At 40.4% G+C, this 25,256-nt stretch overlaps 1 protein-coding gene across 1 annotated transcript in view; it reads left to right on the forward strand.

Annotated features, from left to right (window-relative positions):
• Window positions 1-25,256, forward strand: part of LOC124873719 (collagen alpha-1(XXIV) chain) — a 155,133-nt gene that overhangs the window by 87,823 nt on the left and 42,054 nt on the right. Inside the window, exons 20-27 of the mRNA XM_047374587.1 lie at window positions 9,132-9,185; window positions 9,262-9,315; window positions 11,327-11,371; window positions 11,475-11,528; window positions 15,018-15,062; window positions 20,629-20,682; window positions 22,040-22,093; window positions 25,058-25,111. Coding sequence (XP_047230543.1) covers window positions 9,132-9,185; window positions 9,262-9,315; window positions 11,327-11,371; window positions 11,475-11,528; window positions 15,018-15,062; window positions 20,629-20,682; window positions 22,040-22,093; window positions 25,058-25,111 — 414 coding nt within the window. The remainder of the gene's footprint in view (window positions 1-9,131; window positions 9,186-9,261; window positions 9,316-11,326; window positions 11,372-11,474; window positions 11,529-15,017; window positions 15,063-20,628; window positions 20,683-22,039; window positions 22,094-25,057; window positions 25,112-25,256) is intronic.

The following is a 25,256-nucleotide window of genomic DNA, read 5'->3' on the forward strand; positions in this document are numbered from 1 at the left end:
AGCATTTCTTCTCAAAAAGAGTCTTCTTTGGGGAACCTTACCCAAACACACAGCTGAGCAACATCAGTGACATCTGTGCTTTCATCCACTGCTTTGCTGAAACCTGGAGCTACACGCAGATCAATAACTGTCAATAGCTGTTCTTGGATGTCCGCTCCAATGTCTTCCATCCGCCTCATTATTGTTGAATCAGACAACTGTAATCCCTTTATTTGTTTAAGAATAGCATCCTTGTTGTCAAAGTCTCTGAACAATAGTTCTGCTGAAGGCAAAAAAGCAATCTTTTATTGTTTCTGAGTCTAAGAAATACTTTTTTGCCCATGCCAAAGTCCATGCTTTCTGAAAATATGTTTCTGTTAAACATTCTGTTGTTGAGGTTGTTCTGTGGGTAAGGCTTTGCTGTTCAGTAAGTGAAGCAATGAGCTGTGCAGTTCCTCTCTTACTGAGTTCACAGCCAAGCAGATAACTTTCATTGAATTTTAGATGTGCAGTTTTGAAATGGTGCTCCAAGTTGCTTCATTTGAAGCCTGAGCAGGGTTTTTTTGCATATTAAGCAAAGAGGTTTTGCGCCATGAAGAACAAATAGGAATCGGTCAGGCCATTTCTCTCGTATCTATGTTTAGCATTGCACAATATGTCTAGGAGCGATATTCTCCAGTGGTTGATTCTGTGGGTTCCTCTGAGCAGCCCACAACACAGTGGTAGTTTTTCCTATTAATGTTGGTATGCTGAGAAGACAGTAAGGGGAGAAAATTAAAGTATTTCATAGTTGTCCATGGAAACAGTTGTCAGGCTTAGAATTGATGAGAAACATGCATAACAGTATACAGGTAAGAGCTAGACGTTAACACAATGTTGGACCATTTCTGGGTTAGGAGGTTAGGGTTATACCTCCCAGTGTCATCTGCTACTATATACCCCAGGATGGTATGCAACCACAACTCCCAGCAGGGATTGCAGCTGATAGAAAGGGGCGTTGCAGCGCTGATGTCGCAGTGGGCTATATAAGGACACGAGAGACTCCCCACCTTTGCTTTTTCTCCCGAAGGAATTCGAGACACGGTTACCACGCAACGGAGGCGCATCATTCTGGAGAAGAAACCACACGTGGGTTTTCATTAATTCTCCCCACTGGCCAAACTCATGAGAAAGAGTTTTCTGGTATAAGAAGACCTGTAGACTTTACTTTACCGATTGAAGGCGTGGATTTAACACGTAACCCAAGGAAAACCCACAGAAGTTTTCCAAGGAGACGGAATTTTCCTCTTTGTTTTTGTTCCAGTCGACTGGGGACGCTCCGTCATATTTTTCCCCTTTTGCCAAAGGAGGAAGGCCGACCGTCTTTGAATTTGTTACGGACGTGTAACAAACTCTCCCCTCCCCCCCGCTCCAGAGAAGATGACACCACGTAATCCTGTTTTTTTTTATTTCTATTAGAAATAGCTTGGGCAAGATAGAGGTGATTTAGAATCGCCACTTATAGTCCAATGTGTTCTAAGTTGTATGTGCATGCAATGTCTTATTGAAACTTTGATTGCTGCTTATTTTGAACTCTGAAAGCTGCCGCGCTTTGAAGCTGTGCGTGTCTCACTGTGTTTGAACACCTGAGCGCAGACTCAGGTGAACTTAAAGTTGGACTGCTAGAACCTCATGGTGGAATACTCACTATTCCTTTGTCTTCAGTTTTTGTGTTTTTCCACTGGTTGCCGCCTAAACGTTTTATGACCCTTTGTGTTTCTTTGAGCTCCAACTTTGGGGGTTTTGTGACTGCAGCCTGGTGGAGGCCGCTCTCAAAGCTTTGCTCAGTACTATTTTTTCTCTTGTTTTTACCATAATTGCTGGTTTGACTTTCATACATACATGTTTTATCTTGTTTAGTTAGTTATTTTACCCCTTTTGTGTAGAACTTTTGCATGCTTGATTAGGTGAAGATTATTGAATTAGAATAGTGAGGTGTATCACGGCTGTTGATTTAATAAATATTCACGTCAATAAAGAGAAAGTGTTTATTTTGAGCAAGAGTGATTTGTCTGTCAAAATGAGGTCAAGGTTCCCCCACCTTCGGAGAAGTGGTTGATTAAACAGTGACATCCAGTAATAGTTATCAATTATTACTGAGAATTTAATAATTATAATTATCAAGGGCTTTGAGCCATAATTACAACACCAGAGGACATCTCTGATTTTGATTCGTAAGTAATGATTTTTTGGTTAAGAAATTTTATTTTTTCAAATTATGATTTAAAATTATAATTCTTGATGAACATTAATTAATCAATAATCATAATTCTTACAACAGTGAAAGACGTTGAATAAACAAATATGCATTATGTGTCTGCCCAACATGTACTGCTGTAAAACATATTGAGTCATCACTTTTGTGTGTTGTGGTATTTGAACATAAACAACATGATTTTTATTCCTTTTCAGGATCACTGTAGAATGATAAGAAAGGCAAGACAAGTGTATAAGTACCATTTACACACAAGGCAAATGGCTTTACAGGACAACAAAGGAAAGAGAAAGAAAATAACAAAAACATTTTAAACAGTAAAAACATGTTTTCAGTTCTAAATGATTTAAATATTTACCAGTTTCTGCACATATCACGTTATTAGGCAGTTTGTTCCACAGCTAAAAGATTAAATGCTGCGTTCCCTTGTTTAGTTCTGGACCTAGGAATACCAAGTAAGCCAGTCTCTGATAGCCTGAGGGTTCAATTACGGTAAATTCAATTCAGTTATTAATATAGTGCCAATTCACAATATTCTCAAGGCACTTCAAAAAGTCAATTCAATCAAATCATTAAGACTCCAAGTCATGTACATACAGGGGTTGGACAATGAAACTGAAACACCTGCCATTTTAGTGTGGGAGGTTTCATAGCTAAACTGGACCAGCCTGGTAGCCAGTCTTCATTGATTGCACATTGCACCAGTAAGAGCAGAGTGTGAAGGTTCAATTAGCAGGGTAAGAGTACAGTTTTGCTCAAAATATTGAAATGCACACAACATTATAGGTGACATACCAGAGTTCAAAAGAAGACAAATTGTTGGTGCACGTCTCGCTGGCGCATCTGTGACCAAGACAGCAAGTCTTTGTGATGTATCAAGAGCCACGGTATCCAGGGTAATCAGAATCAGAATCAGCTTTATTGCCAAGTTCGTGCATACAAACAAGGAATTTGACTCCGGTACACTTTGTTCTGTTTTTGCATTACAGAATATACAAATTTACAATTTACAATGTACAATATATACATATCTAATAGAAAAGGTGCATTTGCAACATCTGTATGCTGTTGTTCTGTACTCTATTGAATGTTCATCAGAGAAACAGCCTGGGGAAAGAAACTGTCTTTGTGGCGGCTGGTTTAGCGAATAGTGCTCTGTAGCGGCGGCCTGAAGGTAAAACTCTAAACAGTTTATGTGCAGGGTGTGTGGGGTCTGCAGAGATTTTGGCAGCTCTTTTCTTGACCCTAGACCTGTATAAGTCCTGGATGGAGGGAAGGTCAGCTCTGATTATTCTCTCTGCAGTCCTGATTATTCGTTGCAGTCTGGACCTGTCCTGTTTTGTGGATGAGCCAAACCACTCTGAGATGGATGAAGACAGGACAGACTGAATGATGGCAGTGTAGAAGATGACCAACAGCTCCTGTGGAAGGTTGAACTTCTTGAGTTGCCTCAGGAAGTACAGTCTCTGCTGGGCCTTCTTTCGAACAGTGTCTATGTGTGAAGACCATCTCAGGTCCTCAGAGATGGTGGTTCCTAAGAACCTGAAGTGGTCCACGGCCGATACAGTGTTATTGAGGATGGTGAGGGGGTGTATGGGGGTGGTGTTCTCCGAAAGTCCACCACCATTTCCACAGTCTTGAGTGGGTTCAGTTCAAGGTAGTTCTGACCGCACCAGTGTACCAGCCGATCCACCTGCTGTCTGTATGCAGACTCATCACCGTCCTGGATCAGCCCAATGACAGTGGTGTCATCTGCAAACTTAAGGAGTTTCACGGACGAGTCCGATGAGGTGCAGTCATTTGTGTACAGAGAGAAGAGGAGTGGGGATAGAACACACCCCTGGGGGGCACCAGTACTTATTGATCTGGATCGGGAGAAGATGCTCCCCAGTCTCACCTGCTGCTGTCGGTCCGTCAGGAAGCTGGACGTTGAGCTGTGTGAGCTTCTGGTGGAGGATGTCTGGTATGATAGTGTTGAAGGCCGAGCTGAAGTCTACAAACAGGATCCTGACGTACGTCCCTGGGTGGTCGAGGTGTTGCAGGAGGAAGTGTAGACCTAAGTTAACAGCATCATCTGCCGACCTGTTTGCTCGGTAAGCAAATTGCAGGGGGTCCAGCAGGGGGCCTGTGATGTCTTTCAGGTGCTTCAGCACCAGCTGCTCAAAGGATTTCATGACCACAGACGTCAGGGCTACAGGCCTGTAGTCATTTAATCCTACGATGGTGGGTTTCTTGGGAACCGGGATGATGGTGGATTGTTTGAGGCAGGAGGGGACCTCACATTTCTCCAGTGACTTGTTGAAGATCCTTGTGAAGATCGGAGCAAGTTGATGTGCGCAGGCTTTCAGACATGATGGGGAGATGTTATCAGGTCCTCCAGCTTTCTTTGTTTTCATGCGCTGAAAGAGCCTGTTTACCTCTTCCTTGGAGATCTTTAGTGCAGGCAGAGGATCTGATGGTGGGGGGTTGATTGCTTTATGAGAGGAATTTGTTCCTGAATGGGATGTAGAGGGGATGATTTGAGGTGTGAATGGCTTCTTGTCATGTCTGCAGTAGAAGCCATTCAGACGGTTGGCCAGGAGACGACTCTGTTCAGGATGGGTGGAGGGGCTCTTGTAGGCAGTCAGGTTTCTCAGACCAGTCCATACAGCTGGTGTCACCAGTAGAAAGGCTGTTCTTAAGCTTCTCACTATAGCTTCTCTTAGCTGCTTTAATCTCTTTTGTTAGTCTGTTCCTGGCTTGCCTGTACCGCGCCCAATCTCCACTGCTGTGAGCTTCTTCCTTTTCCCTGTGCAGATTCCTGAGGTGTGGAGTAAACCATGGCTTATTGTTCCCAAAGGTGCAGAAGGTCTTGGTCTGCACACACATGTCCTCACAGAAACGGATGTATGATGTCACCACACTGATAGCTCCGCGCTGCGATCCGCCCTGAGCAGCTGGAAGTCCGGCAACAGCAGGGCGCGGTCCGGGATGTTTTCACTCAGCCATGTCTCAGTAAAGCAGAAAATCGCTGATCCGCGGAGGTCCGTGTTTTTACCGGTGAGAAGAAGCAGCTCGTCCATCTTGTTGTTGAGAGAGTGGACATTTGCCAGGTGGATTGAAGGCAGTGGTGTGCGAAGTCCTCTTTTGCGGAGCTTTACCAGCGCGCCAGCACGCTTCCCCCTCCGCCATTTTCGGCGCAGAATTCCATATAAAGCCGCAGCTCCGCTTGCCAGGAGCTCAGTGAACCTCGGATCAATGAAAGATGGTGAAAAAAACCCAAGAGTGGACTCTCTGATGTTGAGAAGTTCCTCTCTACTGAATGAGACCCCAGGATTGTGGCCCGACACCACAGAACTGTGGCTCCAAAAACATACAAACACACAAAATACAAAAACAAAGAGAGAGCGAAGCTCCGAGGCTGCCATCGTCGGCGCCATCTTGGTCAGCATACCACCAAGAAGGACGAACCACATCCAACAGGATTAACTGTGGACGCAAGAGGAAGCTGTCTGAAAGGGATGTTCGGGTGCTAACCCGGATTGTATCCAAAAAACATAAAACATAAAACCACGGCTGCCCAAATCACGGCAGAATTAAATGTGCACCTCAACTCTCCTGTTTCCACCAGAACTGTCCGTCGGGAGCTCCACAGGGTCAATATACACGGCCGGGCTGCTATAGTCAAACCTTTGGTCACTCATGCCAATGCCAAACGTCGGTTTCAATGGTGCAAGGAGCGCAAATCTTGGGCTGTGGACAATGTGAAACATGTATTGTTCTCTGATGAGTCCACCTTTACTGTTTTCCCCACATCCGGGAGAGTTACGGTGTGGAGAAGCCCCAAAGAAGCGTACCACCCAGACTGTTGCATGCCCAGAGTGAAGCATGGGGGTGGATCAGTGATGGTTTGGGCTGCCATATCATGGCATTCCCTTAGCCCAATACTTGTGCTAGATGGGCACGTCACTGCCAAGGACTACCGAACCATTCTTGAGGACCATGTGCATCCAATGGTTCAAACATTGTATCCTGAAGGCAGTGCCGTATATCAGGATGACAATGCACCAATACACACAGCAAGACTGGTGAAAGATTGGTTTGATGAACATGAAAGTGAAGTTGAACATCTCCCATGGCCTGCACAGTCACCAGATCTAAATATTATTGAGCCACTTTGGGGTGTTTTGGAGGAGCGAGTCAGGAAACATTTTCCTCCACCAGTATCACGTAGTGACCTGGCCACTATCCTGCAAGAAGAATGGCTTAAAATCCCTCTGACCACTGTGCAGGATTTGTATATGTCATTCCCAAGACAAATTGACGCTGTATTGGCCGCAAAAGGAGGCCCTACACCATACTAATAAATTATTGTGGTCTAAAACCAGGTGTTTCTGTTTCATTGTCTAACCCCTGTACATTCCAGTTAATTTTAGTTATCAAACAGTGCAGTCATTATTCAAATGGGTTAAAAAGTTCTCTATCAAAGGAAACCCAGCAGATTGCATCAAGTCAGTTACTTGCTGCATTCACTCCACCTAGATGAGCATGTACTCTTAATTAAAAGTAAATCTGTTGAAAAGGCCTTGGCAATCACCTGACTTCCAATATCCAATATAAACTCCATGGAAAGAACTGAAGATCAGAGTGCATTGAAAAGATCCCCAGAAGGCTCAAGACTTGAAGAAAGTTTGTGTGGATGAATGTGCCAAAAAGTACACCTGAACAATGCATGTGACCAATTCCTTCATACAAAAGAGATCTCTAAGTTGTCATTGCTAATAATGCCTTTTCCACAGAGTAGTGAATACATTTTAGCGTGCACAATACTTGTTTTTGTGTCATTCCAGTTTTTACCTCTAACTTTATTTGCTTTGATGTCTTTGTGTGTGCAAATTACTTTTTGAAATCTCCAGTCAAAAACACAAACCAACTCCCCCGATGTATCAACCATTTAAAGCATTTGGCATGTCAAGTTAGTAAATCTTCTTAGCGTAGACAGTTAATTTGCATAGCATAACATGGGAGTAGGTAACTAGTAGGTTATTGGGTCATTGGCACAGCATTTGCATAGCATTTAAAGTACAGACCAAAGGTTTGGACACACCTTCGCATTCAAAGTGTTTTCTTTATTTTTATGACTATGAATATTGTAGCTTCACACTGAAGGCATCAAAACTATGAATCAACACATGTGGAATTATATACTGAACAAAAAAGTGTGAAACAACTGAAAATATGTCATATTCTAGGTTCTTCAAAGTAGCCATCTTTTGCTTTGATTACTGCTTTTCACACTCTTGGCATTCTGTTGATGAGCTTCAAGAGGTAGTCACCTGAAATGGTTTTCCAACAGTCTTGAAGGATTTCCCAGAGATGCTTAGCACTTGTTGGCCCTTTTGCCTTCACTCTGCGGTCCAGCTCACCCCAAACCATCTCGATTGGGTTCAGGTCCGGTGACTGTGGAGGCCAGGTCATCTGGCGCAGCACCCCATCTCTCTCCTTCTTGGTCAAATAACCCTTACACAGCCTGGAGGTGTGTTTGGAGTCATTGTCCTGTTGAAAAATAAATGATGGTCCAATTAAACGCAAACCGGATGGAATAGCATCCCGCTGCAAGATGCTGTGGTAGCCATGCTGGTTCAGTATGCCTCTAATTTTGAATAAATCCCCAACAGTGTCACCAGCAAAGCACCCCCACACCATCACACCTCCTCCTCCATGCTTCACGGTGGGAACCAGGCATGTAGAGTCCATCCGTTCACCTCTTCTGCGCCGCACAAAGACACGATGGTTGGAACCAAAGATCTCAAACTTGGACTCATCAGACCAAAGCACAGATTTCCACTGGTCTAATGTCCATTCCTTGTGTTCTTTAGCCCAAACAAGTCTCTTCTGCTTGTTGCCTGTCCTCAGCAGTGGTTTCCTAGCAGCTATTTTACCATGAAGGCCTGATTCACACAGTCTCCTCTTAACAGTTGTTCTAGAGATGTGTCTGCTGCTAGAACTCTGTGTGGCATTGACCTGTTCTCTAATCTGAGCTGCTGTTAACCTGCGATTTCTGAGGCTGGTGACTCGGATGAATTTGATCGTCCGCAGCAGAAGTGACTCTTGGTCTTCCTTTCCTGGGGCGGTCCTCTTTTGAGCCAATTTCTTTGTAGCAATTGATGGTTTTTGCGACTGCACTTGGGGACACTTTCAAGGTTTTCCCAATTGTTAGGACTGACTGACCTTCATTTCTTAAAGCAATATTGGCCACTCGTTTTTCTTTACTTAGCTGCTTTTTTCTTGCCATAATACAAATTCTAAGTCTATTCAGTAGGACTATCAGCTGTGTACTGTATCCACCTCCTGCACAACACAACTGATGGTCCCAACCCAATTTATAAGGCTTGAAATCCCACTTATTGAACCTGACTGGGCACACCTGTGAAGTGAAAAGCATTTCAGGTGACTACCTCTTGAAGCTCATCAACAGAATGCCAAGAGTGTGCGGAGCAGTAATCAAAGCAAAAGGTGGCTACTTTGAAGAACCTAGAATATAAGACATGTTTTCAGTTGTTTCACACTTTTTTGTTCAGTATATAATTCCACATGTGTTAATTCATAGTTTTGATGCCTTCAGTGTGAAGCTACAATATTCATAGTCATGAAAATAAAGACAACTCTTTGAATGAGAATGTGTGTCCAAACTTTTGGTCTGTACTGTATGTACATTTTATAACAGTGGAGCATATGTGGGGTACATTTAGAGTCACTACATTGTAGCATGAAGCCTGCAGTAAGGTTTTCAACCTCAGTCAGCTCTGTCTTGCATTACAATATTTGGTTTTATATAACATTGTCCATAATTGTATTTTAAAAAAAACAGCAGTATTACAGCAACAGCATATGTAATCTCTTTTATGATTTTTGTAAGGGGTTTCCTGGAGACATTGGTGTGCCAGGCCCCAATGGCCCCCCTGGACCGAAGGTAGCAACTCTCAAATCTACCACAAATGCAAGTATTTAGTTCATCTAATGTATTTACACATTTGGATGTGTTTCAGGGTTTACAGGGTGCAAGAGGGCCCCTAGGCCCGCCAGGGCCGAAAGGAGTACAGGTGAGATTTTTCAACACGTAGACTAGTTCATATACACTACCAGTCAAACGTTTTAAAACTCCCCAATTTTTCCAGTTATTTATTGCCATTCATGTTGTTCAAGTCCAATCAATAGCTTGAAATGGTACAAAGGTAAGTGCTGAACTTCCAGAGGTAAAAAAAGGTAATGTTACCCAAAACTGAAAAATAACATATTAAGAATTGTACAAAAAATAATTTTTCAGGGAACATGAAATGGGTTAACAATTTAAAACTGTTCTACCAATTGAAGCCTTGAAAGCTGGTTCCATACCCCTGTGAGCGTCAGTTGAACTGTACTGTACTGCAGAAAGTCTTGTGTTGCTACAAAAATGTCGAGAAAAAGACAATTTACAATGGAGAGACACACCATCATGACACTAAAAAAATGTAGGTCTTTCCCACAGAGAAATTGCAAAGAAAATCAAGGTTTCAGTGAGTATAGTTTTCTTCACCATCAAAAGGCACTCCGAAACTGGGGGAAACTTTGACAGGAAGAAGTCTGGGAGACCCAAAGCCACAACTGAATCGGAGGACAAGTTTCTGAGAGTTAGCAGCTTGCGTGATAGGCAGCTCACATGCCAACAGCTTCAAGCACAGCTTAATACTAGTCGTAGTAACCCAATCTCAGTTTAAACTGTGAAGACTTCGAGCTGCAGGTTAGACATGACAGGTTGTAGACAGAAAGCCTTTGCTTAGACCTCAGAATAAGACAAAGAGGCTTGCCTGGGCCATGAAACATTGCAATTGGAATACTGAAGCTTGAATGAAAGTATTATGGACTAATGAATCAAACTTTGAAATCTTTGGTTCATCCCTCAGAATCTTTGTATGTTGTTGAGGCAAAAGGATGGTTCCATAGTGTGTGATATTAACTTTGAAACATGGACGAGGAAATTTGATGGTCTGGTGCTGTTTTGCTGGATCCAGGGTCAGTGACTTGTATAGAGTGAGAGGCACCCTGAACCAAAACTGCTACCTCAGCATTCTGCAGCGTCATGCAATACCCTCTGGTATGCACCTAGTTGGTCAGGGGTTCATTCTACATCAAGATAATGACCCAAAACATAAATCCAAACTATGCCAGAAGTACCTCAGGAAAAAAGAAAAAGATGGTAAGCTTGAATTCATGATTGATTGATTCCACGATTTCCTTTTTAACTCCAATTGCTTTTTTGTACTATGCTTTCATTTGAGAGTGTAATGAGACAATAAACTGTATGATTTTCAATAAAAAACTGAAAAAAATTAGGTGTTCTAAAACTTTTGACAAGTAATGTACATATTATATACGTCTGCTGTTCTTGTTTCACTGCTGCAGAGACAGAAAATATTGTGCACAAAATAAGTCACATATTAAACAGCTGTAGCTTAGATCTGAGTAGAAGACTTTCTTTTACCACAGGGCCTCAGGGCATTTTCCACCAGGTAAAGTTATAACTTGAAATTGGATACTTATAAAAACAAGTTTTACATTTTTTCCAGTCCTGGAAAAGTGAACAGAAGCTTTTGAAAGGTGTACAACACAAATACAGTTTTGTGCGTTGTTGAAAGCATTAAGTTGGCAGACATTCATAGAGTTGGTGAGTTGGCCAACACCTGCCAGACTCAGATATAAGAGTTAAACTAAACTGCAGATCTTTTTATTAAATTTCAGTTTTTTTCTCCAGTTTGGTTTATTTAGAATTCCCTTTGAGATTTACTAGATGTCTTAGAGGATTATACTAATATTTACGTTTGCTCTTAGTTCTGTATACTTTCACTTACAAGAAACAGGGGAAGACAACTTTATTGCCTGGGCTGGCATTAGTACTGCAGATCTAATTATTTTCATCTTTTATCATTGGAGAAAATAAGGTTTACAGGACATTTTTATATTGTATTTTATGCTTCTGTCAGTTCTTTGACAGTAGTTAAACCCATAGTTAAATATATACAGCTGTGTCTGTATTTTATAAATGTTTGTGTTTTAAAAACTACTTTGTTTCTGCAGGGTGATGAAGGCCCACCCGGGCCACTTGGCAGCATCGGCCCAACTGTAAGAACTCTCATCTGAATATACAAAACGAATATAAACACATTACATCTTGGATGAGATAAAGAAATGTGTTTGTTTCTGTTGATCATTGTTTACTATAAAGGGGAGATCTGGGAGGAAAGGCCATGCAGGTGAACCTGGACCTGAGGGCCTACCGGTGAGTCTGTTTCACTTACACTGTGTAATTATCATTTTTTTTAACATGAAAGAATGGTTAGAAAATGTGGTTGTGTTATTGATTTGCCAATCTTTGATCGTTCTGTATGAGAGGTTTGTCAACAGCTGGTTAAACAACCTGGCAACCAAAGATGACTGTTTGACAATAAGCAGTGTCTAAATTGTTATTGAAAAGTTGTGACTGTGACTGGTGCTGCATTACACTCACAAGTCGCTGTTTTAGGTACACCTTGCTGTTACTGGGTTTGAGGGCTTTTTTCTTAAGAACTACCTGATACGTTCATGGCACAGATTCAGAAAAGTGTTTTAAACATTTCTCAGACATTTTGGTCACTGTAAACAGACAGTAGCTAAGGAACAGCCCAAACATTTTCTATGAGACTGAGGTCAGGGTGTTGTGATGACCTCTCCCAAACATCAACTTTGTTGTTCTTAGGCCACTTTGTAACTAATTTGACAGTATACATAGGCATCATTGTCACTGTTTTGAAGACCCTTTTGTGCCCAAGCTTTAACTCCCTCGCTGATGTCCAAGATTTTTGCCTCAATTTTTCCACATAATGGTCCTACCTTATGATGGCAATATGGCCACAACATAATGCTGCCACCACATACAGTGCCTTGCGAAAATATTCGGCCCCCTTGAACTGGTCAACCTCTTGCCACATTTCAGGCTTCAAACATAAAGATATAAAATTCTAATTTTTTGTGAAGAATCAACAAGTGGGACACAATCGTGAAGTGTAATGAAATTTATTGGATGTGTCAAACTTTTTTAACAAATAAAAAACTGAAAAGTGGGGTGTTTTGGTGTTTTGTAGCGCCACTTTTTGCTGCAATTACAGCTGCAAGTCACTTGGGGTTTGTCTCTATCAGTTTTGCACATTGAGAGACTGAAATTCTGGCCCATTCTTCCTTGCAAAACAGCTGGAGCTCAGTGAGGTTGGATGGAGAGCGTTCGTGAACAGCAGTCTTCAGCTCTTTCCACAGATTCTCGATTGTATTCAGGTCTGGACTTTGACTTGGCCATTCCAACACCTGGATACGTTTATCTGTGAACCATTCCATTGTAGATTTGGCTTTATGTTTTGGATCATTGTCTTGTTGGAAGATAAATCTCCGTCCCAGTCTCAGGTCTCTTGCAGACTCCAACAGGTTTTCTTCCACAAAGGTCCTGTATTTGGCCCCATCCATCTTCCCATCAATTTTGACCATCTTCCCTGTCCCTGCTGATGAAAAGCAGGCCCAAACCATGATACTGCCACCACCGTGTTTGACAGTGGGGATGGTGTGTTCAGGGTGATGAGCTGTGTTGCTTTTACGCCAAACATATCGTTTTGCATTGTGGCCAAACAGTTTGATTTTGGTTTCATCTGACCAGAGCACCTTCTTCCACATGTTTGGTGCGTCTCCCAGGTGGCTTGTGGCAAACTTTAAACGAGACTTTTTATGGATATCTTTGAGAAATGGCTTTCTTCTTGCCACGCTTCCATAAAGGCCAGATTTGTGCAGTGTACGACTGATTGTTGTCCTATGGACAGACTCTCCCACCTCAGCTGTAGATCTCTGCAGTTCATCCAGAGTGATCATGGGCCTCTTGGCTGCATCTCTGATCAGTCTTCTCCTTGTTTGAGATGAATGTTTAGAGGGACGGCCGGGTCTTGGTAGATTTGCAGTGGTCTGATACTCCTTCCATTTCAATATGATTGCTTGCACAGTGCTCCTTGGGATGTTTAAAGCTTGGGAAATCTTTTTGTATCCAAATCCGGCTTTAAACTTCTCCACAACAGTATCTCGGACCTGGCTGGTGTGTTCCTTGGTCTTCATGATGCTCTATGCGCTTTGAACAAAACCCTGAGACTATCACAGAGCAGGTGCATTTATACAGAGACTTGATTACACACAGGTGGATTCTATTTATCATCATCAGTCATTTGGGAGAACATTGGATCATTCAGAGATCCTCACTGAACGTCTGGAGTGAGTTTGCTGCACTGAAAGTGAAGGGGCCGAATAATATTGCACACCTCATTTTTCAGTTTTTTATTTGTTAAAAAAGTTTGACACATCCAATAAATTTCATTCCACTTCACGATTGTGTCCCACTTGTTGTTGATTCTTCACAAAAAATCAGAATTTTATATCTTTATGTTTGAAACCTGAAATGTGGCAAAAGGTTGAAAAGTTCAAAAGTTCAAGGGGGCCAAATACTTTCGCAAGGCACTGTAATTACTACTCAAAGTCAGGACCGTGACACTTGCAAGCTTCCTCCTTTATCTTCCAAATATAACAATGGTTATTCTGGCCATTTTACTTACGCCAGACCACAGGATATGTCCAGGTTCTTGTCCCTTAGGGCTTTTGCAAACTGTAATCTGGCTTTTTATGTTGCTTTTGTAATAAGGACGTCTTCCTGTCTGAGTGGCCTTGCAGGCCATGTCGGCACAGGACTCATTTCTCTGTGGTAAACAACACTCCCTGCCAGTTCCCATCAGCTTTTTCTGTTATTGTTTGGTAATAAATTGTACATTTTGAGTCAAAACACGTTCACCTCTGGTACACAAAACTGGTCTGTTTCCTGAATGGTATGATGGCTGGACATTGTCACGGGATTTTACTTATATCCTACCTACTATTGTTTGAACAGATTAATATGGCATCTTCAGTTATCTGGAAATTGTAGTCAAAGGAGGTAGTAGACTTATGAAGCTTCTTGCCTAATTTCTTTTCATTTTGATCTTATAAAGTTAGGAGGTAGTGTGTTTGGGGTGTTGCTTTAAGATATATACACAGGTGTGTCTTCATTGAACTCAAATGTTGTTACTTGTCAGAAGCTTATAAAGCCATCATTGTCAGGGTTATACCAACAGTATTTTAAGACCATAATTTTAGTGTAGGAAAACTTCAGAATTTTTAGAAAGTGATACAAATATTTTCTAATAAGTATTGTGGCATTTAGCAAATAGAATCAATCATGAAAATCCGTTTTCATGGTTCTCAGTATAGGACTTGGGATCAAACGTGACTCTTTCCACTGGAATCCAACATATTTAGCAAAGTGTCACTAAGCTACACCACAGCTGAAAATATTTACTTCATTAATAACATGTACATGTCAGACAAATGTCCTTATTATGTTGCTTCTGGTTGTTTCATTTTAGAATAATTTACCGACAGTTTTGTGTGAGTTTATTGTGTTTAATCAGTAGCAATTTTGTAAAGAGCTTTTGAACCCAATCACATGAGATCACATTAACATATTTGTGCTTGCCTTAACTTCTGACTCTTAGACTGTGCTGTAAAGATGGTCTTAATTACGTGGGAAATTTATTTCCTGCATGCATGCAATGTATCACGGAACACAAAGTTATTCACAACCCTGTGCTATCCATATGTGTGGGCTGATTATGGATATCTCTTTAACAACAGAAGCTAAATAGTGAAATTGTTTGATCTTTACTCCTTGCAGGGAGAGAAAGGGGACACCGGAGATGTTGGCAAAATTGGACCACCGGTAAGACAGTCCCACACCTCCAATTGCTTGAATTAAGGTGAAGTTGCTGGGTTGAAGTGAAACCTTCTCATGTCTTCCTGCTTTCCTGACCTGATTTTCCTGCTGAAAAATCCTAAACCTGTCTTTAAAAAACTCGAAATAAAAATCTTATATCTGTTAAAAATGTGAGAGTTTTAGAACAGGAACTGTGCCCTGTCTCCTTTTGTGAAATTTCCACAAACACAACTAGTTTGAAAACTGCAAGAAGGCCTATCCCTCCAGCCGGCCCCTTAATGTTAATATTTGCTTTCTGGGGACAGTAGAGGCAACCGATTGGGCCACACATCCTGGACTGTGTTGTCGCTGTGCACATATGAGAGGCATTAAGCACCTACTGAGCAGAGTGCTCTTTGAAGCCAAACAGGAACCATGGAGCTATGCAGTGAGAAAGAAACTCTTAAACATATGTTGGATCTAATAAATCCCATTACATCACTTTCCAGATATAGATGTGAATGAAATTGATGCAGGGTTGTTGCACTGAAGCTTTATTTTACCAGTCTTCACTAAGTGGCCCCTTATCCATAAAATGCCTCCCATAAACTGTTTCAAATGAAATTTTACTGAAGGTTTTTAAGAGCTTAGAAATGGTTTGGCCAAATCAGATTTGCTACTCCAAGTCCCAATGGTCATGTCATCTTAAAGAAACACAATATATGAAACATTCACCAGGCACCATTGATCAAAGTCAACTATATGTCTGAACATGTCAGCCTGTTTGGACCTGTGTGTTGTACTACTTATGTGAATGTAAATAGTGGTTTTATTAGAACTTTTTTAAAACAGGTTAGGCTTTCTAAGAAACCAGACTATCTAACCAGTACCCCCCGCCCCACACACACATTGATCTGAGGTCAATGTAGTGCTCTTGTTCCCCCATCTGCAATCTGTATCACTTCACCATCAACCAGTGCTTATTTAAATTCAGCAGGATAATCCTCCTGCGGTGATGATATATGAGCAACATTTAATGACTGTCAGGCTTTTTGGCAAAGTTACAGAATTGCAAAAGGAACAAAGTGTGTAGTGTTTATGTTAGTGGTCTGTTTCTTGTATGTTAGTTTGTTTCATTCTCATACTTTTGCTTTTTTACCTCTTTCAATATAAACACAGTGGGACACAAGAAAAAATGAAGTGTGATTATACAATGTGAATGCGACTAATACCACTGTGTGAACACTGCAAATCAATCTCTGCAGTAAAACTTTGTACAGTCAAGAGAGGCCACTATAGTCTGACTACTGTGTCTCTACTCATATTGGCCTGTAATCAGGTCAGCATAACAACTAAAAGTGACTCATACCCAGTATGAGTCAATTGTATATGTTTTGTATGTGCTATAAAAGTAAAGTAAAAACATGACCGTACTGTTATTAAAATTGAAATACTCGTACTCGACGTCTTCCACTTATCCGGGACCGGGTCGTGGGGGCAGCAGACTCAGCAGACACACCCAGACGTCCTTCTTCCCAGACACCTACTCCAGCTCCTCCGGGTGGAGCCCAAGGTGTTCCCAGGCCAGCCGAGAGACATAGTTCCTCCAGTGTGTCTTGGGGCGTCCCCCGGGCCTCTACCTAGTAGGACGTGCCTGGAAAACCTCCCGAGGAAGGCGTCCAGGAGGCATCCCGTAGAGATGCCCGAGCCACCTCAACTGGCTCCTCTCGATGTGGAGGATTACAATTGAAATAAAGTGCTTGTAAACTTCAAGTATTCTCTTTTTCTTTTGGAAACTGGGTTATTCACGTCATTTTTGAACAGTAAAAATAAAGCATCAGGTCAGTAAACATTACAGTACTACTGCATTACCACTGATGTAAAGTGTATGTAAACTGAAATTATATTTCTTTCTGCTTGGAATTTGTGATTTCAGTTACATAACATTATTGAACAGCACTACACATCAGAACATAGTGCCTTCATTTATGGTTACATACTAAATGTCCACATGTAGATTTCTGTTTAAGAAAATGCTCAGGCTTAAGTTCGCTCCTCTGGACTGTGACTTACCACCAGCTGTTGAGAATATCCTCTAGACTGGCATGCTATAGAAGCATGAGTATAAACATGAGCCTCTGTTCAAATAATTCCAGACGTCACTGCATTACTTAAGACAACAAAAATATTATTTTTGCACACAGTCTGCTTCTTCGTTTAATATACATTTTTACTTCCAAGGTTTTTTCAATTCCCAGTGCCTCAGTGATATTGATGAGAAAGGCGAAGATCAGATAGAAAAGGCAGGTCTTGAAGTGTGGGCCCACTCATTAGAAATTAAATGAGAAGTGACAGTTATGTAGGGGTCAGCGGCACAGAAGGTCCAACTATCACACGCAAGAGCCACTCTCTCTCTCCTGACTGCAGTTACTGTAAAACCATTAGCTTTACCTCGTGTGTACAGCTTCGGGAAGGCGCGTCTGTCACGTTTGCTTGTTGGTATGGCGTATTGTGGTGTGTGGGCACCATTTTCTTGAAACCCTTAAAACCCTTGTTTTCCACGACATCGTACAGTCGTAGGTCCTTACATATGAAGGCGTCAACGGACTCCGTTAACTTCTGTGAACAGAGGTAACGGCGGTTGATGGCAGTTTGTAAAGAAAGGATCTGTCAACTTGCATCTGTTTTGGATCCACAGGTTTAGCCACGGGTTGTTCCAGAACATTGCATGATGTCAACCTTAAGTGGCTGTGCAAGTTTTTTGTGTTATTGCAGTACTTTAGTACTGCCTGATTCAAGTTACACAAGACCTTTGTCCATTTCTTGTGTTTTGGATTTGCACTGGAACCCAAAATATTTCCAAATGCCTGCTTTTAATGTTGAAGGTGCTGGCTTTACATTGCTGCTACTTGCTTCGGTCGCCATGTTGTTTTTGCTCCAATGCAGCTACCGTCCAAACTACTCGAATCACACAAACATTTAGCTCACCCCACCGCAGACCCACTACCCAGGGGATCTAATTGATGTGATATACTTTTTAAAGAAGGGTATTTTTGTCCCTTCTGAAACTGATATTGAGCTATCTCTTTTTACAAAGACGAATACAAAAAATGCCCTTCAGTTTTTCATTCATTTGAATTCATTTAACATTATTTTTTTACTTTTAAATGTTGAAATGTTTTATATGAGCCATGTGATTAAATATATTTTGGATGACTACTTTTTAAAGGGCAGAATTAAATTAATAGCATTTTAAATTTTTATTAAATTTGTGAAAAAATACAAATTTAAATGTCACATGTTTTCACACTTAACATAAACATTGGCAAACAATAATCATGATTTCAATATTGACCATAATAATTGTGATTATTTGCCCTATTTCTAACTTAAAATGCCATGCAGGAGGTGGCAGTGGTCCAAGCCTTAGAGCCCATCACAGACTAATTATGTGGAAGTGGTTAAGCTCTTCAATTGCATACACAGGTGTTTATTTTTTTCTTACCTGGACTCTGAAACCTCTTTTTATTATTTCTGTGGCCTATTTTGTTATATTAGTTCAAAACATGTAACTCAATCATTCATTCAAAACCTTTATTCACACAGGTGGGTCCCATTGAGACTTGATGTCTCATTTTCAAGAGAGACCTATTTAAACCATCGTAAAATATAAAATACAATTTGTTGCAAGCAAACAACCATTATTCATAACTAGTAAATCCTTGTCATTGCTACAGTTACCAGCTGCTTTTCCATTCCACTTGATAAACTGTTATAGCATTATTCCCATTAAGGCTTTAACCTTTTCTAAGTTTGTTGTAAAATCCTTTTAAGCTGTATCAGATGTGTTGTAAAGTGGATTTGGACCTGTTAATGGTATAGCTCAGTTACTGGAAAAACATGTTTATTTTGGATCTTCTCCTTTCTGTGTTCTCTTTCTGTTTTCCTTTATTTTACTTTACACTTTGGATAAGCTCTTTCTACTGAAAAAAGTCTTTTGATCCTACAATACACTGGGTTAAGTTGCAATTATTATTTTACACAAAAGACAGTTCTTTACAAGCTAATATGATAGACAAAGCCCTGACTGTCATTATCTTTCTACCCTGTGTAAAAATGTGTTTAAAAGGCCTTCAAATAAATTCTTCTTCTTTGTTACCTCCAACCAACTGAGACAAAATAAACTTATTTGTCACAGTTTCAGTTGTTTTAAACCTTTAAATTGATGCTCCGACTGTAGATATGGGCAGGTTTAAGTAAGTAGCTCATATCTTGCAGTCATTTTCTTATTTATGAAGATTAACATGTCTCTCTCATTTCCCATTTTGAAGAATGTCTAGTAAAAATGTCCGTATAAAGCACAAGGAAAATGGGAAATCATGGTTTTAGATGCCCTGATTAACTAATGACAAGTAAAGTCTCTCGTCTCGTCGTCTTCCGCTTATCCGGGACCGGGTCGCGGGGGCAGCAGACTCAGCAGACTCAGCAGAGACGCCCAGACGTCCCTCTCTCCAGACACCTCCTCCAGTTCCTCCAGAGGGAGCCCAAGGCGTTCCCAGGCCAGCTGAGAGACATAGTCCCTCCAGCGTGTCCTGGGCCGTCCCCTGGGCCTCCTCCCGATGGGACGTGCCTGGAACACCTCCCGAGGAAGGCGTCCAGGAGGCATCCGGTATAGATGCCCGAGCCACCTCAACTGGCTCCTCTCGATGTGGAGGAGCAGCGGCTCTACTCCGAGCCCCTCCCGGATGGCCGAGCTCCTCACCCTATCTCTAAGGGAGTGCCCGGCCACCCTACGGAGGAAGCTCATTTCCGCCGCTTGTATCCGTGATCTCGTTCTTTCGGTCATGACCCAAAGTTCATGGCCATAGGTGAGGGTAGGAACGTAGACCGACCGGTAAATTGAGAGCTTTGCTTTTCGGCTCAGCTCTCTCTTCACCACAACGGAAGTAAAGTATATATGAAAAAATAAATAAATGCTTCAGTTACATTTATATTTAAAGACTTGTTAGTGGTCCCTAAAGGGTGGCATTAGTGATTTCTTTTTTCTTTCCTTTTTTTTTTTTTTTTTTTTTTAATATATATTGTTTTTAGTAAAGATTTTTACCCACTGAAAAATGCACCTAAATTAAATGTTGGTTTTTTTTAGCAGTTTTTCAGAGTGAACTCGTTTTACTTCAGTAAAAGATTGATTTTTTTTTTCACGTCTTTACCCAGGTTGGCTATAAATATAAAGGACACTCTAGGTATATAAATCTTCCATATTAGGTCTTAATAATGTTTGTATTTCTTATTTGTCTAAAAATATTTCTCAAATCTGCTTAAAATGCTCCAAAAGGTGAATTAATTTAATATTTTTTTTAATAATATGGTGTCCTGGCCATGATTATGATTTTTCTGAATATGTCTACTATTTAAAATTCACTATAGATAAATTAAACTCCCCCAAGACTGACGTAAACATTTCATTGAAATCTGGAACGTCTTGCATTCCCAGCATCATGACAGTTTTGGAAGTAACCCATAGAACTTTCTCTTGATGTGTTTGTGTCTAACAATTTCTTGTTCTCTCCTTTCCTCTCCACCTTCTCTCCAGGGTCCAGTTGGCCTAATTGGGATAGCTGGGGTGATGGGAGTTCCCGGTGAAAAGGTGAGGAGTGTGTTTCTCTGTCATTAGGCTGTCAGGCAGTATCTACTGCTTGCCTGACAGACGAAGACCCCTATAATTAAGCCCATGTTATAGCAGCCTTGAAATGAGGCCCCGGAACATGTGCTTCTGTAAACACTCAACACTCTCACATACACTTCAACAACAATATTGTCAAAGCCATGTCATCCTTACTGCCTCTAAACCACCTGCCTGTCCCCTTAAACAAGCAAGTTAAAGTTGGATATAAAAAGGATTTTAAATAGTTTCCTGGTAAAGAATCACGTACATTTCTGCAATTTAAATGTATCTTTCTTCCAAAACATTTAAATTAATACCAAATTCCCAGCTTACCAAGAATCAGGAACCTGATAAGGTTATTAAATGTCCTGGCTGTTTATAAGTTTTTGCCTTCTATCTCCATTGTTCCCTCCCTCTTGCTTGGCCTTTCTTTCCTATCCAGAAGGCTCGTTTGTCAGAACATGTTTTTGTGATGAGAAGCCATCTGCTTCTGTCAGATTCTTGTTTGTCCTCCAACTCCTCTCCCACAAACCCCCCTTCTGATTTAGTCTGTCAGCACCGCTTATACCCTGACAGCCTACAGATTCTTTTCACATTATGCATATTTTTGAATTCTGTTGCACTCACCTTTTTAGACTATAATGTGCAATGATATGTGTTGCACATTATATATGTTCAGCTCACAATGAGGAAGTATACATAAAAAAAAAACGAGGTTGAAGTGCATTGTGTAATCATGGGATTTACCCGGTTTGTGGAAGAAAATTGTGGATCATTTCAGTCGGTTGCTGCTTTACTGGGCAGATGCAGGTTTTTCTGTGGTTCCAATCAGCTGTCACCATTTGGATTTCAACATGTAGTTGAGGTTGAAGCCTAGGATGTCCCTTATACGTGTTCCATCTTGGACTGAAAAGCATTGTGTTTAGGACTGCCATTGACACACTATTTATCAATATTTTTTATGAATGCCTTAAAAAGCTTCTGTCCTTACAGATATTCATGACTATTCTGAATGTTTAGCAATTTAGTGCCAGTTTTGGCAAACAAAAAATATGATTCTTTTCACCCTCCCTCATATGCAGATTGGTAGATTTACAATGCATGAAAAACATCCTTTCCTAATACAAAATGTGGAATATACCAAGGAATTAGATAAAAATAGAAATACAAGTGCATTAGTAGCATATTAAAAAAATTTGTTTTGAATTGGAAGTCAAAGTTTTTAAAATTCACTCCAAAATACACGATGTTTTTCGCTACTTGCATGAACACAGCCAAAGTTAAACACAAATCAATTTCCAGAAGCGTAACCTCTTTCTCTTTGGTTGTTTTTAACCAGGGTGACCGAGGGCTACCAGGTCCAACAGGTCTTGTTGGAGAGAGGGGGCCAAGGGTAAGAAAAGTTCCTCTGGACATTCCACAAGCTTTAATTAGATTCTGACGGTGGCAGCCACATTATATTGAGAAAAACTAGTTTTCAAAATATGTTACCACACCTCAAATCAACCCTAAAGCATAAATGCCAATAATCTAATAGCCGCTACAACTTAAAAAGCTTTAACAATGACAAAGATGATTTTTGAAGTGGAGATAATTTGTTCATTTTACAACATTTGATAAAAAATATCTAGAAGCCACAATTGACTAGAGTAAGGTTGCCTGTTTGGATCATTAATTCAACAATAAAACCGCTTTAGGCATATATTTTATATTGTATTTGTTGCTATTTATTCAGGCACATCCATGAATACCACATACTGAATATGCTATCTGTAAATTTAAAGATCAGATTATCCTTGTATGTTGATGCACAGCTGTTTAACAGATTGAACAGCAATGGAGCAAACAGTTAACAAAACATGCACGTTTTTTTTACTGTCGGAAAAACCACAGTTCCCTGACAGAAACCGTCAATGCAAACGGAAAACATGCCAATTCCACACAAAAAGGCTCCAGATAAGATTCAAACACAGGTCCTTCTTGCTGCCAGGCAACAGTGTTAACACCTGTTCCACCATGCAGCTACCTGCATGGTGGAACGGGTACTGGTGGAAACATGCAAAAAAGCTGGTCAGCACTTTTAAGTAGGATTTGTACAGGCAGAAACTTGTGCCATCAGAAACTGAATTTGAATTGCAGACAGAATCTGTATTTGCATAATTTGAAATTAAATGTATTGGTTTGAAAATGTATCTCCCTAAATTGAAAATGAATTTTCCTTTGAAAATGTATATTGTTCTAAAAATTCAGTTTGACTACTTTCACCAACAGTTCTAGAATCAATTCAGTTCCAAAATTCAGTTTTTATGTGTCACACATCCAGGTCCTTTAGGAAAGCCACAGGTAAAATTTTCAGTACAAGGAACTACATTTCCAAAGCAATTTCACGCATTAAATTCAGTTTCAGTTTAGTGAAATTCATTTTCAAACCAATGCATTTAAGTTCAATTTATGCAAATACAGATTCCTTATGAGCAATGAAAATACAGTTTCTGATGGCACAAGTTTCTGCTCATAGGTTTGATTGCTGCAATGCCAATTTAGATGTTTCCTCTAATTATTAAGACGAGATAAATATTTTTACCAAGCCAATTTTAAATAAAATGTAAGTTTTATTGGTACTGCTTTTACAGTATATTGTTTTATTATTCTTTGGCAGATGCTGGGCTCATTTCCTATAAGAAAAAACATTTGGTCAAATGAGAATAATTATAAATCTAAATCTGCCACGGGTATGAATAATTTTACGCTTAAAAAAGCATCCTCACAGCATGATCCTGCCAGCAACATGTTTCATCATGGGGATTGCGTGTTCTGGGTCAATTACAGTGTTAGCTTTCTGCTATACCCAGTATTTTGGATGTAGGCCAAAAAAAACAGTTGTTGTCCGATCCAAACATCGCACCTTCTTCCAAACGTTTGCTGTGTACCTTACATGACTTGAGGCAAACAGCAAGGGGACTTCAAGATGTACTTTCAGAACTTGCTTTGTTTTTGCTGTTCTTCCCTAAAGGCCAGATTTTTGGAGCACACAAAATATAGTTGTTGAAAAACGTTAAGGGTATAGATACCCTTACAAGGCAATATAAAACTGGTCTCAAATCCTGATGAGAGGGAGCTGTAGCTCTATTTCTCTGTTAAGTCAGCATCTGCATAATTTTATAGGTAACCTTTTAAGAGTTGTGTGGTGAAACACTGAGTTCTCCACTTTATTTCTGGACATGATTATTGTGCATGTATGAGCGTTTTAAACTGAATAGAAGTGCTCTGGTACCTCTAACAATGGCATTAATATTTGGCTTACGTATGAACCTAAAAAGATGACAGCACTCTCCTCCACTTTCATACATTTTATAATTTTTGGAGATTTTAATGGAGCGGAAAAGCCTTATTTATGAAGTCTAAAGGCTGTTTTAGCATCAGTGTTTGTAAAGTCTGTATCTTCCTGTAAACACATACCCACTAAGCTATGATAGTTGGAATAAAGACTGGAGTGTTGTGCTCTATATTACAGTATTGCACAATATGCATTGAATCAATTATGCCTCATTGCCATCAATAAGGTTCTATGAACCTTTTAGGTGTTTGTAGAAACAGGATAAAAGGTTATTTTCACAGTGTTAGCTTACTCTCTGCAGTAGAAAAGCTGTTGGCATGAACATTATTTTGACGATGTTCACCCATACACAAAAAAGAGAACAGAATATCTATTGCTGCACAGTTTACGCCGTCAGCTGCAGAGCTGTATGAGTCTTTGTGAGTGGCTGGCCCCAATCCCACACTGTCTCGGGAGATTTGGATGAATGCCATGTCTGGGGTTCTGAGCCAAAGTTCTGACCTCACTGGCTGGGGGCAGTGACTAACAAACTGAGTGAAGGGTGCAAGAGAGGGGGATTTAATTGATTGGTGATTGTAACTGTAAAGTTGGAGGATTTAATGTCTGTAGATACTATTTGTATGAGAAATGGAGAGAAAGATGATAAGATCCAGTTTCAATTTTCTTGGAATTCTGTCAATTTGGTGGCATGTAAATGTTATGCTTCATGGATGACTATGTGAAATTACTGTGTTAAATGTATGAGGACCACTCTGCCTAGTTTGTTTTAATATAGAAGGCCTAGAGTACCATAAAAGATAAGGTAATATAAATCACCTTTATACAGGACCCATCTTAACATTTTTGCTGTGACCTACTCATGACCTGCACAAGTCATTGTGATCCATTCTGAACCCCTATTATAGCATATATTAATATGAAGCTCACCTTATCTCTCACCCATTAGTCAGATTTAAACAAACAATGTCTCAGTGTCCTATCTATCTGCCTATATTTTTCTTTTTTTCTGTTTTGTAATAGGGTTACCCAGGATCACCAGGAAGTCCTGGGGACAATGGCATGCAAGGTTCACCTGTAAGTGTAATTTCACATTATCAACATGTATGGTGGAGGGAAGGGTTAGTTATAAAGAAATAAATAAATACATATCCAAAACAAACAAAAAAGCAATCAAATCAGTCAGTCAGTCATTCAGTCATTTTCTACCGCTTCTTCCATA

The sequence above is a fragment of the Girardinichthys multiradiatus genome, chromosome 9 (genome assembly GCF_021462225.1).
Source record: "Girardinichthys multiradiatus isolate DD_20200921_A chromosome 9, DD_fGirMul_XY1, whole genome shotgun sequence".
NCBI classification, from domain to species: Eukaryota; Metazoa; Chordata; class Actinopteri; order Cyprinodontiformes; family Goodeidae; genus Girardinichthys; species Girardinichthys multiradiatus.